The sequence below is a fragment of the Ornithodoros turicata genome, chromosome 8 (genome assembly GCF_037126465.1).
Source record: "Ornithodoros turicata isolate Travis chromosome 8, ASM3712646v1, whole genome shotgun sequence".
Taxonomy (NCBI): Eukaryota; Metazoa; Arthropoda; class Arachnida; order Ixodida; family Argasidae; genus Ornithodoros; species Ornithodoros turicata.
The window spans coordinates 6,863,848-6,879,533 of NC_088208.1; the positions used below are offsets into that span (position 1 = coordinate 6,863,848).

Consider the following 15,686-nt stretch of genomic DNA (forward strand, 5'->3'; position numbering starts at 1 on the left):
CCAGGCTAAAGTTGGACTTCTTTTTCGCCAGTCTGTCCGCCGCTAAGATGCGGTCGAGCGTCTTCATCTTGTCCTGACACATTTCTTGACGCGCTTGCAACCATTCCAGGCGGTGGACTTGAAAGGCTTCCTCCACGATGCCGCGAATAAATTCGCGAAGTTCTTCGTTTTTTGTCTTTTCCTTGCGACGACGACGAGAAGCGCAGGAGAATAAACCACACATGGCGTTTTTCACGTATCGCTCAGAATGATGACGCGAGCGCGGTGCGCGCTGCCTTTATAGAGATAAACGCGCGCGCGCGCGCGCAAAGAACGGAGAATGAAAGCGAAACTGAAAAGCCACCCGTCGCCGCTAGGAGCGCGCGAGCGCGCAGCGGAGAGCCGAAACCGAAAACACCCGCGGGCGGCGCAGAGGGAGCTAGGAGCGCGCGCGCGCATGCGCGGTCGGGTGGAGCAGAGGGCGCTAGGAGCGCGCGCATGCGTAGCACCCGTAGAGTGGCGCTTACGTCAGTCCACCTCTGGCTCTCGTTGGGAGAAGACGTGCGGTCGTTCGCTCCGTCGTCACTTGATCCCTGGCTGTCGACGAGAGCGGACGCTCCGTCGCAGCGGGGAAAAAAGGTGAGTGATTTACCGATGTTTGCGCGTTGTTTTACCGTGCTCGTGTTAAGCCTTTTCTCGCATGTTTAGACTTGTTTAGCGGTGTCCAAGCCTGTTGACGCACGTTTACCATCGTGTGGTTCCCGCCTTGTGTTAGCCGCGAAGTGTTGTGACGCTGTGGTTAGGCCTTGTCGATTGCCTTAAGCCTTTCCCCCCCGATGTGTAGTGTTTTCTCCGTGCTGTTTAGCAGTAGCGGTTAGGCCTTTTCCCCGCGCTCTGGCGTGCTTAGACTTGTCGAGCAGTGTTGCCATTTTTACGTGTCGCTAGTACTTTCATGTTCTCTTTCTCGTATAGAGCTACGATGCTGGCGCCATCTGGTGTGATGCCTTGGAACTAGCGTGACACCTGCCTCTGCAACCGTCGTGCTCCAGTCGCCCGCACAGGCGGGATTTCTTCAAGATGGCGTCGTTGATTTTCAAATAAATCATTTCCTACTGTCTGCTTCCTTTCTATCTAGTTTTTTATTTCCTACAACCCGAGTTTTACATAGAAAATCCACGACAAGTATTGCACTGAGTCAGATTTTGCCAAATTTCAAAATTTTAAAAATTTAAATTTTTTTTTTAATTTAATTTTTTTTTTAAATTAAAAGTAATTTTAAAATAATTTAAAGTAAAATGTGCAATACTTGCCGTGGATTTTCTGTGTAAATCTTGGGTTGTTACATTACTACTCTTGCTGTCCTCTCTCCATCTGTCCACGTCTGTCCGCCGCTGCTTCGCGGCGCTAACACGAAATTTAAGAAACTTTTATATGTCTTATTTTGTATTCATGTTGTGGAATTCCTTTTCTATAGGGTCTTGTATACATTTTTCAACATAGGTGTACAGGCAATATGCAAGTATGTAGCGACATATAGCGGCTATACTGCAAGTGTATAGGTAATTTTCATAAGGGATAGGCTGCCTTGTGATTAGAGAGTGAATTTTTAGGCATAACAGGGGGCGCTCTTGACCGCCACTGATCATCGCGGTTGATATCGCTTTGTCTTACGATAAGCTCAGAAATGAGGCGCGCACCTTTTTATGTATCAACCTTTCTCCCAATTGGAACATAAAACGATACGATTCTGAAGGTAAAACGATTTATGCGACAAAGAGCGCTGCCTAAAAATCCGCTGTCTACTTACGATGAAATCAAATCAAGGAATGAATATGTCAGGCTTTGTTTTTCTGAGCGTACGAAAGCCTGTGCAGTTTTATGACCGGGTGTAATCGCCGTATACATGTACACGAGGTGTTCTGCGTAATTCACAAGTTCAGACAGTTTGGACGTCACTTAAGTTTATGCTACATCGGGTAATGGATCAGATGGCGCCTCGACTTTTGCCCTTGGAATCCAACCGGTATAGACATCCTAGGGGTATTTCAGGTGTCTTCCGGTAATTTACCCCTTGTTAGTGACACCTAGATCTAAATAAGCAATTGAGTTTAGTAACACCCAATGAAACTTCCCATTGATAATCACAAACTAAAGTTGTTGTTAGTAGATCTCAATATAACTGTGGCTTAGCAATACCTCCCATTGTTCTTTGCTCAGTGATATATCACTCGATGAAGAATCTCCCGGTTCGTTTATGTGCCACGTATATAGAGGTATCAATCAGCAAAATAATTTCTCCGCATCTATGCGTCTTGCTGATTCTTCGCAAATACAACACCATATCATAATTCTACGACGGTGTACTCCATTAAGTGCAGCAATACTCGTAACCCACTCAACAGTGATTGGCCATCACGAAATGACGCAGGATACGTAAGACATTTTACGGAGCAATTGAACGTACGCAATTATTCACCAGGGTTACCCCTCCAGATGCACGTACTTCTACAAACAGCAACTACTGCTTTCACTGCTCCATATTTCACGCTTTCTTTGAAGTCTTAGCCATGATGGGGGCGTAAGCATAACTTCTGTTTCGACTGGAGGCAAGTGGGGTTTTGTTAACCCTAGCATTAGCAGACAGTGCCAGACAGGATTAGTAGATAGTAGCCAGACAGTATTGACAGAGAGCTGCCAGACTGTATGCAGTTTGTACTTCAACTGCTCCGCTACTGTAACACTCTAAACTTTCCATTATGTTTCGGCTCTTTGCAGTATGGAAGCACAATCTCTATCACACCTTTTAAGTGCATGGGGTACAGCGACCACAAATGTATTCTGTAAATTAGTCTTTTTCGCCCTTTCCTTGTGAGATTTCACATGAAGCCTCGAATGGTGCATTAATCGTTGCATTCTTGGAACTGTTGCGTGCGAACAATATAAAAAGTGTCCGCAAAAACCCTTTCCTTGTGAGATTTCATATGAAGCCTCGAATGGTGCATTAATCGTTGCATTCTTGGAACTGTTGCGTGCGAACAATATAAAAAGTGTCCGCAGAAACCCTTTCCTTGTGAGATTTCACATGAAGCCTCGAATGGTGCATTAATCGTTGCATTCTTGGAACTGTTGCTTGCGAAGAATATAAAAAGTGTCCGCAAAAACCCTTTCCTTGTGAGATTTCACATGAAGCCTCGAATGGTGCATTAATCGTTGCATTCTTGGAACTGTTGCATGCGAACAATATAAAAAGTGTCAGCAAAAACCCTTTCCTTGTGAGATTTCACATGAAGCCTCGAATGGTGCATTAATCGTTGCGTTCTTGGAACTGTTGCGTGCGAACAATATAAAAAGTGTCCGCAAAAACCCTTTCCTTGTGAGATTTCACATGAAACCTCGAATGGTGCATTAATCGTTGCGTTCTTGGAACTGTTGCGTGCGAACAATATAAAAAGTGTGCGCAGAAACCCTTTCCTTGTGAGATTTCACATGAAGCCTCATATGGTGCATTAATCGTTGCATTCTTAGAACTGTTGCATGTGAAGAATATAAAAAGTGTCCGCAAAAACCCTTTCCTTGTGAGATTTCACATGAAGCCTCGAATGGTGCATTAATCGTTGCATTCTTGGAACTGTTGCGTGCGAACAATATAAAAAGTGTCAGCGAAAACCCTTTCCTTGTGAGATTTCACATGAAGCCTCGAATGGTGCATTAATCGTTGCATTCTTGGAACTGTTGCGTGCGAACAATATAAAAAGTGCCTGCAAAAACCCTTTCCTTGTGAGATTTCACATGAAGCCTCGAATGGTGCATTAATCGTTGCATTCTTGGAACTGTTGCGTGCGAACAATATAAAAAGTGTCCGCAAAAACCCTTTCCTTGTGAAATTTCACATGACGCCTCGAATGGTGCATTAATCGTTGCATTCTTGGAACTGTTGCGTGCGAACAATATAAAAAGTGTCCGCAGAAACCCTTTCCTTGTGAGATTTCACATGAAGCCTCGAATGGTGCATTAATCGTTGCATTCTTGGAACTGCTGCGTGCAAACAATATAAAAAGTGTCCGCAGAAACCCTTTCCTTGTGAGATTTCACATGAAGCCTCATATGGTGCATTAATCGTTGCATTCTTGGAACTGTTGCGTGTGAAGAATATAAAAAGTGTCTGCAAAAACCCTTTCCTTGTGAGATTTCACATGACGCCTCGAATGGTGCATTAATCGTTGCATTCTTGGAACTGTTGCGTGCGAACAATATAAAAAGTTTCCGCAAAAACCCTTTCCTTGTGAGATTTCACATGAAGGCTCGAATGGTGCATTAATTGTTGCCTTCTTGGAACTGTTGCGTGCGAACAATATAAAAAGTGTCTGCAGAAACCCTTTCCTTGTGAGATTTCACATGAAGCCTTGAATGGTGCATTAATCGTTGCATTCTTGGAACTGTTGCGTGTGAAGAATACAAAAAGTGTCCACAAAAACCCTTTCCTTGTGATATTTCACATGAAGCCTCGAATGGTGCATTAATCGTTGCATTCTTGGAAGTGTTGCGTGCGAACAATATAAAAAGTGTCCGCAAAAACCCTTTCCTTGTGAGATTTCACATGGAGCCTCGAATGATGCATTAATCGTTGCATTCTTGGAACTGTTGCGTGCGAACAATATAAAAAGTGTCCACAAAAGCCCTTTCCTTGTTAGATTTCGCATGACGCCTCGAATGGTGCATTAATCGTTGCATTCTTGGAACTGTTGCGTGCGAACAATATAAAAAGTGTCCGCAAAAACCCTTTCCTTGTGAGATTTCACATGAAGCCTCGAATGGTGCATTAATCGTTGCATTCTTGGAACTGTTGCGTGCGAACAATATAAAAAGTGTCCGCAGAAACCCTTTCCTTGTGAGATTTCACATGAAGCCTCGAATGGTGCATTAATCGTTGCATTCTTGGAACTGTTGCGTGCGAAGAATATAAAAAGTGTCCGCAAAAACCGTTTCCTTGTGATATTTCACGTGAAGCCTCGAATGGTTCATTAATCGTTGCATTCTTGGAACTGTTGCGTGCGAACAATATAAAAAGTGTCCGCAAAAACCCTTTCCTTGTGAGATTTCACATGAAGCCTCGAATGGTGCATTAATCGTTGCATTCTTGGAACTTTTGCGTGCGAACAATATAAAAAGTGTCCCCTTGTGAGATTTCACATGACGCCTCGAATGGTGCATTAATCGTTGCATTCTTGGAACTGTTGCGTGCGAACAATATAAAAAGTGTCCGCAAAAACCCTTTCCTTGTGAGATTTCACATGAAGGCTCAAATGGTGCACTAATCGTTGCATTCATGGAACTGTTGCGTGCGAACAATATAAAAAGTGTCCGCAGAAACCCTTTCCTTGTGAGATTTCACATGAAGCCTCGAATCGTGCATTAATCGTTGCATTCTTGGAACTGTTGCGTGCGAAGAATATAAAAAGTGTCAGCAAAAACCCTTTCCTTGTGAGATTTCACATGACGCCTCGAATGGTGCATTAATCGTTGCATTCTTGGAACTGTTGCGTGCGAACAATATAAAAAGTTTCCGCAAAAACCCTTTCCTTGTGAGATTTCACATGAAGGCTCGAATGGTGCATTAATTGTTGCCTTCTTGGAACTGTTGCGTGCGAACAATATAAAAAGTGTCTGCAGAAACCCTTTCCTTGTGAGATTTCACATGAGGCCTTGAATGGTGCATTAATCGTTGCATTGTTGGAACTGTTGCGTGCGAAGAATACAAAAAGTGTCCACAAAAACCCTTTCCTTGTGATATTTCACATGAAGCCTCGAATGGTGCATTAATCGTTGCATTCTTGGAAGTGTTGCGTGCGAACAATATAAAAAGTGTCCGCAAAAACCCTTTCCTTGTGAGATTTCACATGGAGCCTCGAATGATGCATTAATCGTTGCATTCTTGGAACTGTTGCGTGCGAACAATATAAAAAGTGTCCACAAAAGCCCTTTCCTTGTTAGATTTCGCATGACGCCTCGAATGGTGCATTAATCGTTGCATTCTTGGAACTGTTGCGTGCGAACAATATAAAAAGTGTCCGCAAAAACCCTTTCCTTGTGAGATTTCACATGAAGCCTCGAATGGTGCATTAATGGTTGCATTCTTGGAACTGTTGCGTGCGAACAATATAAAAAGTGTCCGCAGAAACCCTTTCCTTGTGAGATTTCACATGAAGCCTCGAATGGTGCATTAATCGTTGTATTCTTGGAACTGTTGCGTGCGAAGAATATAAAAAGTGCCCGCAAAAACCCTTTCCTTGTGACATTTCACGTGAAGCCTCGAATGGTTCATTAATCGTTGCATTCTTGGAACTGTTGCGTGCGAACAATATAAAAAGTGTCCGCAAAAACCCTTTCCTTGTGAGATTTCACATGAAGCCTCGAATGGTGCATTAATCGTTGCATTCTTGGAACTCTTGCGTGCGAACAATATAAAAAGTGTCCGCAAAAGCCCTTTCCTTGTGAGATTTCACATGACGCCTCGAATGGTGCATTAATCGTTGCATTCTTGGAACTGTTGCGTGCAAACAATATAAAAAGTGTCCGCAAAAACCCTTTCCTTGTGAGATTTCACATGAAGGCTCGAATGGTGCATTAATCGTTGCATTCATGGAACTGTTGCGTGCGAACAATATAAAAAGTGTCCGCAGAAACCCTTTCCTTGTGAGATTTCACATGAAGCCTCGAATGGTGCATTAATCGTTGCATTCTTGGAACTGTTGCGTGCGAAGAATATAAAAAGTGTCCGCAAAAACCCTTTCCTTGTGATATTTCACATGAAGTCTCGAATGGTGCATTAATCGTTGCATTCTTGGAACTGTTGCGTGCGAACAATATAAAAAGTGTCCGCAGAAACCTTTTCCTTGTGAGATTTCACATGAAGCCTCGAATGGTGCATTAATTGTTCCATTCTTGGAACTGTTGCGTGCGAACAATATAAAAAGTGTCCGCAAAAACCCTTTCCTTGTGAGATTTCACATGAAGCCTCGAATGGTGCATTAATCGTTGCATTCTTGGAACTGTTGCGTGCGAACAATATAAAAAGTGTCCGCAAAAACCCTTCCCTTGTGAGATTTCACATGAAGCCTCGAATGGTGCATTAATCGTTGCATTCTTGGAACTGTTGCGTGCGAACCATATAAAAAGCGTCCGCAGGAACCCTTTCCTTGTGAGAATTCACATGAAGCCTCGAATGGTGCATTAATCGTTGCATTCTTGGAACTGTTGCGTGCGAACAATATAAAAAGTGTCTGCAAAAGCCCTTTCCTTGTGAGATTTCACATGACGCCTCGAATGGTGCATTAATCGTTGCATTCTTGGAACTGTTGCGTGCGAACAATATAAAAAGTGTCCGCAAAAACCCCTTCCTTGTGAGATTTCACATGAAGCCTGGAATGGTGCATTAATCGTTGCATTCACGGAACTGTTGCGTGTCAACAATATAAAAAGTTAACGATGAAAGATGAAAGTCATTGAAAAGGTTCTTTCGCTGAGGTTTCACTCAAAGGTTTCTTTCATGTTCAATATAAAAAGTGTCTGCAAAAGTACAATATGTGATAATTATGCATGCCTGTCTTGCAACAAATGTTACGCTGAAATGACAAGTAGCGGCGCCATCATGATGGACGCAGTTTGTGAAAGTCATATGATAATAAGTTGCTCACATCAGCATGTTTAAAGGAAAGGGTAAACGCACTTCTTTTTTCCACCCTCGTTTTCCAATGGATGTTCAGAATAGGTCGCGAACGTCCCGAATATCTCAATGCTCGCCGCACGTCCAGGGGACATCCATGATATTCATCCCATATATGTCGCAGAGGCCGCAAAATCTCAACGTGCTGTGAACATCCCTGAGACATCCCTGACTGTTTTAATGGTGAATAACGATAGTTTATTTTGCATTACGCTGTGCTCTGTGAAAGTGAAAGAATACAAAGGTGCAATGACATATACTGCCCCCTGCAACATTGAAAACTTCAGGCGCACAAGTAGATGGCGGTGGTAGTGATACAGGTGCTTGCCGTAGTCGACCATGCCCAGGCGGGTGACATCATGATTATCCGAGGGGAGATCGCGCATCCTTAGCCGACGCGTTTGTCTTAACGCGTCTGAGGAAAGCCCAGGGGGAGGGTGGTGGTGGGTAGTCGTTGTCGACCTTAGAGAGGTGGGCAACATCACGGCTGACGCCCTGGGTGGAATGCGCGTGCTGAGCCGACTTCTGAGGGAACAGTGCTGTCTGAAAGCGTCCGAGGAAGGGAGAGGGGAATGGAGGAAAGGAGAACTCAGGAACAGGTAACTGAAAAGATAAAGAATGGTGCTGCTACTGGTGGTGCTGATGGAACTGCCTGCCGTAGTCAGTCACGCTCAGGGCGGCAGATACAAAGGCTGTAAAGCTGTTGCATGTCGGAAAGCCATGCAATAACGCTTGGAGGGCAGTGACTACTTGTTGACTTCAAGTGTGCCATACATGTTCTCTCGTATTATTATCATGAGTAACTTCAGTAGCTGTAGAGAGTGCTATTTTCACAATAGTAATTATGTAGGTAGAAAAGGCATGCAGCTGTAGTAACACCACACACACACTAAAAAAAGGACACTAAGCAAAAAGAAAATACCTCAAGTGAAAGGTCATATGACCCCACCAAGCATCAAAGAGCTCCACTGCTCAGAGTGGTAAAGCTGTTCCTCCCAGGGAAGAAAGTCAGTTTAATCCACAAAGCGAGGTATGCAGGCGTCGAGGTTTTTCTCCCCCAAAGGCAGTCATAGCTACTCTTTTTATATGCTGTATCATTCCCGAAAAGAACTGTCAGCTATATCATATCAGGTATTCCGCAGATATCCTACTTAGTCATATCCTGAACTGGAGTGAGGTGGATGCTGACCTGATCTGATAACAACCTGAATATGGATGTTTTCCAATATTGCATGGAGGTACTCCGCTATGATGAACAACGCCTCAGAACAAAGCGGGTGAGATGTTGACTCGGAGAGGCATTCGTACACTCTAAACACAGAAATTCACCGCATAGCACGTATGGCGCCAATGACTGACGTGAACGATAGGGTTATCGCTTTTGATTCGAGGAGAGGGGGAGGCGTACGCCTCTTTGTGGCAATTACCATATATCCAAATTGCCAGAAAAAGGCGTACGCTCCCCTCTCTCCTCGAATCAGAAGCGATAACCCTATCCTTCGTGGCGATGGTTGGTGTACAGTGTGCTATGCGGTGAAGTTCTGTTTTTAGTGTGTAGAAAGCAACGGATGTGCGTTTGACTGCTTCTCTTTTCTAAGAAGCCTGCAATTGACTGACCTTGGAAGAATGAGGGAGAGGTTGGGCCAGTAACTCAGTAAGGTACGTTCTGACATGTCACGTTAACGTTCCGTCGTGTTGTCCCACAAGGCAAAAATCTGGACTGGTTCCAGAATGGTTCCAGTTGAATGTGGATGGTCCCGGAATGGTTCCAGTTGAATCTTGGTGGTCCCAGCTGGATTCGTAAGTGGGTTGGTTGGTTCCACATTGGTGCAATCAATGGTACCACTCTGGCCTCAAATGGTTGCAGAACTTACAGTGGGGGCCTCACAGGTACCATTTTGTTCCCACAATGATCAATTGAACCACTTGAGATTCCAATCTGGGCAGCTTCCCCCTTTGAGATCCGTTAGGGGAGGAAGAGTCCACTCCTGCCATATACCCTTCAAGTTTGTTTGAGCCATTATTTTGATGTATTTTAGCACACGTGTGATCTATTTTTATTGCTTTCTATCCATCTACGTCTTCGATAAAATATATGCTGTAACTTCAATTCGTGCTCATATTCTCATCCAAAGGTGAATGTTAGAAAAGGTACCAGCAAAATACCAAAAGACACATTCAAAAGATGGCAAATTACGCCAAATAACTAAAGAATAATAGAATAATAGAAGAACTAAAAACAAAGAGGTAATTGCACGGGCTGACCCAAAGCAGATGCAATAATTATGAGGGCGCCACTGTGCGCCGGGAGGCTTTCAATTCAAATTCGAACGGCGGGCTGCGGGAGGGCGAGAGGCGAGAGAGAGCAGGGCACAGGGGTGACACAAACCCGCCATTATTGTAACTACCCTCAAGCGGGTGCTTTTGGCAAAACTGCCATCTTGTCCTGGTCGCACGTCATGGAAAACGTCATTTTGAGGTCATGTGATTTTGTTTACATGCCGTTTTGCCGCTTACCGACATATTTCCGTCGTCATAACGCCAAGAGATGGACGTATTTTGCCAGCGTAAACTATGCGGTGCTTCTTCCGCAACATGGCAGCCTATTTCTCCTTAGTTTAAGTACATCGCATCGGCTCAGTGACTCCTAACACGCGGTCGCCATCACATCTTTGGAAGTCGTCAACAGTACGAGGCCCTATGCGCAAAACTGCGCGTTTTACTGCGAGATTATCGGATCAAAATAATTACCGTGATCGAAAGACATCCAAAACGTTTAGCAGAAACAACAACCGCATTGTTTACAAGTGGTTTGGCCGCCGATTACGGGCGCCGCCATCTTTAAGGTCACATGTGCCTTGACGTTTGCTGTGACGTGTGACCATGACCTGTCCAGGATGCACTGCGTTCGCCCAGCACGCTTTCGTCTACGGAGCAATACATTGGATGCCACCCGTGTGGAGCAGAGAGAGCGCCAGCGGCGTCAGTTGGAACTTGAACGCGTCCTTGCTAGTTCGTTTTTTTTTCGGTTGCCGTGGCAGAGACCGGCATCTCCTGTGCGGTATTTACGTGCTTTCAATGAGTTTTCAGTGACGTTTCTAAGACAGCCTGATGACAATGAGTCATGTGAAACACATTGTCGATATCTCGGAGAAGTTTCGACGCTAAGAAGACACGGCGTCCGCAAAAGAACCGGACAATGAAACGCCAAACGGACTGCACACGTTGCTGGTTCCGATGGTATAAGTGCTTACCGTGATGCTTCGATTACTACTGATTATATGTTTTATTTCAGCAGCTAGAGGAACATGAGAAACATGGTTAAGAAGAGTTTAAGATTAGGATCGTCTGGTGAAGAGGAAAAGGGTACACGTCGCGATTTAAATGGACGGAGGTGTCATCTTCTCTGAGAAAATACAGGTGTGAGGTTGTCAACAAAACGTCATGCTCCCTGTTGTCCGTGAGTGCATCCAAAGTCAACACAAGTAGATGCCTCGTCAATAGACGCAGTGAGTGATTACCCGTGTGCGACTTAGTACGTGAGAGATGTATCGATTATTTCTTTATACTTAGTGTATGCACATCGCAGAATAAACAATATTTACTTGAACAGTATGTGCTTTTCTACGCATTACTTTCGGTCATGCATTCAGTGGTCCCATCTGCAAGGTGGTCGGATCCGAGACCACTTAGCAGAGGGGACCACTGGATAAATTCCAATGGTTCCACTTTTAACTGATCCCAGCCACTCAATGGCCCCACATTCCAAGTGGTTCCTGTCCAATAATCCGCTTCGAAGTGGTCCCACTCCAGATTTTTGCCTGGGCCGACTTTGAATGGGAAGGTTCAGAGCCGTTTATAGAGAGAGTTTGGCCATAAGGACGAGCCTAACTTATACCGTGTCATGCGACGTCACGCTTGAACGTCCTTCCTCGATGTGCTCTATTGTTGTCCAGTTGTCAACCAGTCGCCGACGCCATGTTGATGCAAAGCGCAGTTCACGATGCAATGGGGAAGACACATGCGAACCGCGTCCTTCGAGAACCCTTCGTCCTTGAATCCTTTCAGTTTGGTAACAAAGCTCCCCCCCCCCCTTAACACAGGCGCCTGTGGGTCATAAGATGGCGATTGCGGTAGATTGTATTGAGCGCGACAAAAGCACCTGTGGACTAGCCGGTGGGCTGCGTCAAAATGGCACCTATCTGCTGGCTGATAAGCGGATTTCGCTTGGATTGAGGCTTTTTGGGCGGGGCAACGGCGAATCTGACGTCATAAACAGGCTCCTCCCGTGAAGCGGCAAAAGATCAAAAGATGGCCAAACTCTATATACGGCTCTGCGAAGGTTGAGGCTAAGAACCGCAAAGGCGGAACTGTCGCCCTTTATCTTTCTTTTACGTTTTCTTTAGTGACTCCTCCGAAGAGATTTCAATAGTAAGCATTTCGTAAATCTATTTCTGTGCAGAAGACGATACTCTACCTGACAGGCTTACCGGGTTCTAACCAAAGGTGCTTCACGGGGATTCTGTGCGAGCTTCTTCTGTGAAACACTCTGTTGTTGCGTGGGAACGAAACGGTTCTATCATTGTTGCAATAATGTCTACTTTTTTCACTGCATTTTATTTGAAATTCAGACAACAACGAAATAAAAAGAAGAAACCATACAAAGAATGACACTGGAACACACACATGACACACAGGCGGAGCTGATTCCAAGCAGCTCACCAGCAACTGTGCCGCTCGTTCAGATAGAGGCACAACAGACCGCTTCGGAGCTCAGTCAATGGCGTAGCCAGAGTCCTGGAAAATGCAGTAATATCAAGCGAGGTGTAGGCACCGGAAGTAAGACAAAGCGCTTCCGTTCTGTAGTGGCAATACCCGGAAGTAATTGCGAAAAAAGTCGTTTCGAGATGCGCCGTCAGTTCTCCGTCAATTTAAAGCGGTAACCGCATACGACGATTTCTTCACGAAAAAACGGCCAGCTTCCCCACCGGCATGACAACTCGACGGAAAAACGGCGGGATGAACCGCATGCACAGATTTCGACTGCGGCGGACGGTGGCGTCCTAGCGGGCGTTTCGTTACTGTGACTTTTTTTGACTTCAACTTAATTGATAAATATTTTGCTACGCATAGAAAAGTTATAGTGGCACACAGAAGAGTTCTTGCGATCAATGCATATTCTTGAAGCAAGCGCTACAAGGGCGCCCTCGGACAGCAGCGAGCGGGCGACAGCATCCTTCCCACTTCCCAGGTTAGCCATACGGGCATCCGAAATGCCCGCCACTGGTCCGGCACATCCGCTCGTGGAACGACAGCGCGTGGAGCGGTCCTATTGGCTGCAGTCGAGCGGCCGCTTCGAATCCCGGTGCCGGCTGTGCTGTCTGGGGTTTTTCCTGGGTTTTCCTCAGACGCTTTCAGACATATGTCGGCACAGTTCCCCTAGAAGTCGGCCCAGAACGCACATTTCCCCAGGGCGTCAGTCGTGACGTTGCCCACATACGTGAGGCCGACAACGGCAAGCCCTTTCACCATCACCACCACCACCACCGAATTTTTCTGTCCACCGCTGTCGTCGAGATATCGGTGAAGTTCCCATTGCTCGCGTCGGCTCACCGGAAAAACGGTGACGGTGGCCGTTTTTCCGTCGAGAATTCGTCGTATGCGGTTAGCGCTTAATGCAGGGCGGCGAAAGGAGGGAACCAATTTACCCCCTTCAATTTCTCTTTCTGTGCTTTTCATAACGGCCGCAAGGTTGCACGACAACTGTCTGCAACAACAGAGTAACAGCGATAGTGTATACTTGCGAGGCATTATAGAGTATAGGGGCTCACGCTGCGCGGTACCAATAGACCTCTCCCATTTTTCGAACAAATGACGTCATAGTGTTCGACACCGCCACCAATTTGGAAGAGTTGAACTACGCTCGAAGCTATAGGGGCGAACAGGGTTGCTCTCGAAAGCCCTGATCTCGAAGGGATTACGATGCTCCTTGAAACTGACGCAAAAAGACGACAGGAAGAATGTACGAGTTGAGGCGGAACAACAAACACACACACACACAAAAAAACGAGGCAAGGAAAACAAGTTATAGTGATGAAATCAAGATACAGTCATGTCTCGATTATGCGGACACCTCCGGGATCGTCCTCTTTCGTCCGGATAACGAAGTTCCCCAAAACAGAACTAAGCATACCTCCTGGGACTTCCTGGGAATTTCTGGGACCTCTTTATAGCTCGAGAGAAGGGAACACGGGAACGAGAGTTCTGCGATGTGGGATGGCTAAAAATCGGACGCGCACGTGTGACAGAATTTTGGTGACGGCCACAGCAACCGCTGCGTCACAGAAGGGTAATGTCTCATGAAGTTCGTCCCGCGCACATGTTTTCTTTCTTTCTTTTTTTTAATGTCTGTGTCATAGGTCGAAGAGACGGGCGATGCTTCCGGACGGCCTTTACATTGACGTTCACACGCCTCTCCCGCTTATCGTCTACCGTCTCTACCGTACGTGTCCGCACGAACCAAAAGGGAGTGGCCTCTGAAACAATGGGAGTCAAGCTGTACAGAATGTCCCGTGAGATGAGACCCTTTTTCGGAATAACAGAACAGTGGCAGAGGACGTTGACACTTTTCCCGATAAACGGATCAGAATGACCTAGGTCCTGGAAGACTGGTCGCGGTACTTGCTGTCAGGGTACGGATAACGAATTGCTTGCAAAATTTTAGATATACGTCGACGACACTACTTTTTTTCATTTCTGGAGATCCATTACCTACTATTGCTAATTATACTAACGTTGTTCTTGAGCGTATCAAAACTTGGGCAGATATAAATCGCTCAAGCATGAATGTAAATAAGACTCGTAGAATTTTATAGAGACAGAAAAACAAACCTGCAAATTATCCTTTAAGGATTAACTTAGATGGTCAGCAAGTTGAGATAGTGAATAAAGTGAAAATCTTAGGTGTGATCTTCTCTGAAAAAACTTACGTGGGATAATCATGTCGCCTAACTAAAAACTAAAATTCCTAAAGGCATTAGAATAATCAGCGTCTATAGGCACATGCTACCAAAATTCGTCAAAATCATAATCTACAGAACGCTAACAGAATCTTACTTCAGCTACTGCCATCTGGTGTGGGGTACGACTTCCAGAAATAACCTTCAAAGCTTATTGCTTCTACAAAAGCGCGCAGTCAGATTAATGCAGTCAATTGCAGGTGCATCACACTTATCCCACACAACAGGCATTTTCAGAGATCTCCAGATTATAAGGATAGATAGCTTCTATCGTTATATTCTTTCCAGGACATACATCTCTGCAGTCAGACATAATAACACAATTACAATTATTACAATTATTTGCTCTACAGCCACATCTGAATTTGAAGACACGCGCTGCAGCCTACTGGATTGTTCCTAGGTCAAGAACGCGATACGGCGACCAATAGCTACATTTTAACAGTGCTGTGATTTTGAATGAATATTTGGGAAAAGGTATTGATTTAGTGCAGTTGTCCCGGGTCTCACTGAGAGACCTTTTTGTTATTTGATCTGTCAGTTTAAATTGATACTTTGTTACATCCAATAGCTGTATGTAATTTGTGATTTTATAGTGTGGTGTAATTCATTTTTTCTTTGTCTTTTTCGAATGTTTGCTCTGCCTCTGCTGCCCTGAGTGTTCACTGAGGCTGTCAAGCAGCACATGTTGCTGCTTTTTGGCCGCCCCCTGTACCGCTTGCGGTACAACAGATGAATTCTCGATAACAAGCCAGGACAGGAGGTTCACATGTGTGCAAGAAAATAGTCCCTGGCGGCCTATTTGAAAGCCACGCAGTTTGAAATAGAGCGTAGATGCAGAGGTTGCATAGTGGGCCATAGAAGGAACAAAACAGGGGAGGAGCCACAGTTTGTAATGGCGATTGCAGGTGATGAACAGTCTGTGGTGAAGCCTGACGAGGACGATGTCGTCGGCTTCATCACGG

The 15,686-nt window shown here is 45.2% G+C and overlaps 1 protein-coding gene and 1 long non-coding RNA gene across 4 annotated transcripts in view; one reads left to right on the forward strand and one right to left on the reverse strand.

Moving 5' to 3' along the window:
• Nucleotides 1-502: 502 nt before the first annotated feature.
• LOC135365884 (uncharacterized) lies at nt 503-1,098 on the forward strand. Its single transcript, XR_010413984.1, has 2 exons — nt 503-618; nt 952-1,098. It is a non-coding gene; the product is annotated as an uncharacterized LOC135365884 (long non-coding RNA).
• An 11,202-nt stretch (nt 1,099-12,300) lies between these two features.
• The window catches only part of LOC135366430 (uncharacterized), a 94,324-nt gene continuing 90,938 nt past the window's right edge, over nt 12,301-15,686 (reverse strand). For all 3 annotated transcript variants that reach the window (XM_064599130.1, XM_064599128.1, XM_064599129.1), the window contains one exon: nt 12,301-12,499. In XM_064599130.1, the coding sequence (XP_064455200.1) occupies nt 12,476-12,499 (24 nt within the window). In that variant the 3' untranslated portion in view covers nt 12,301-12,475. The remainder of the gene's footprint in view (nt 12,500-15,686) is intronic.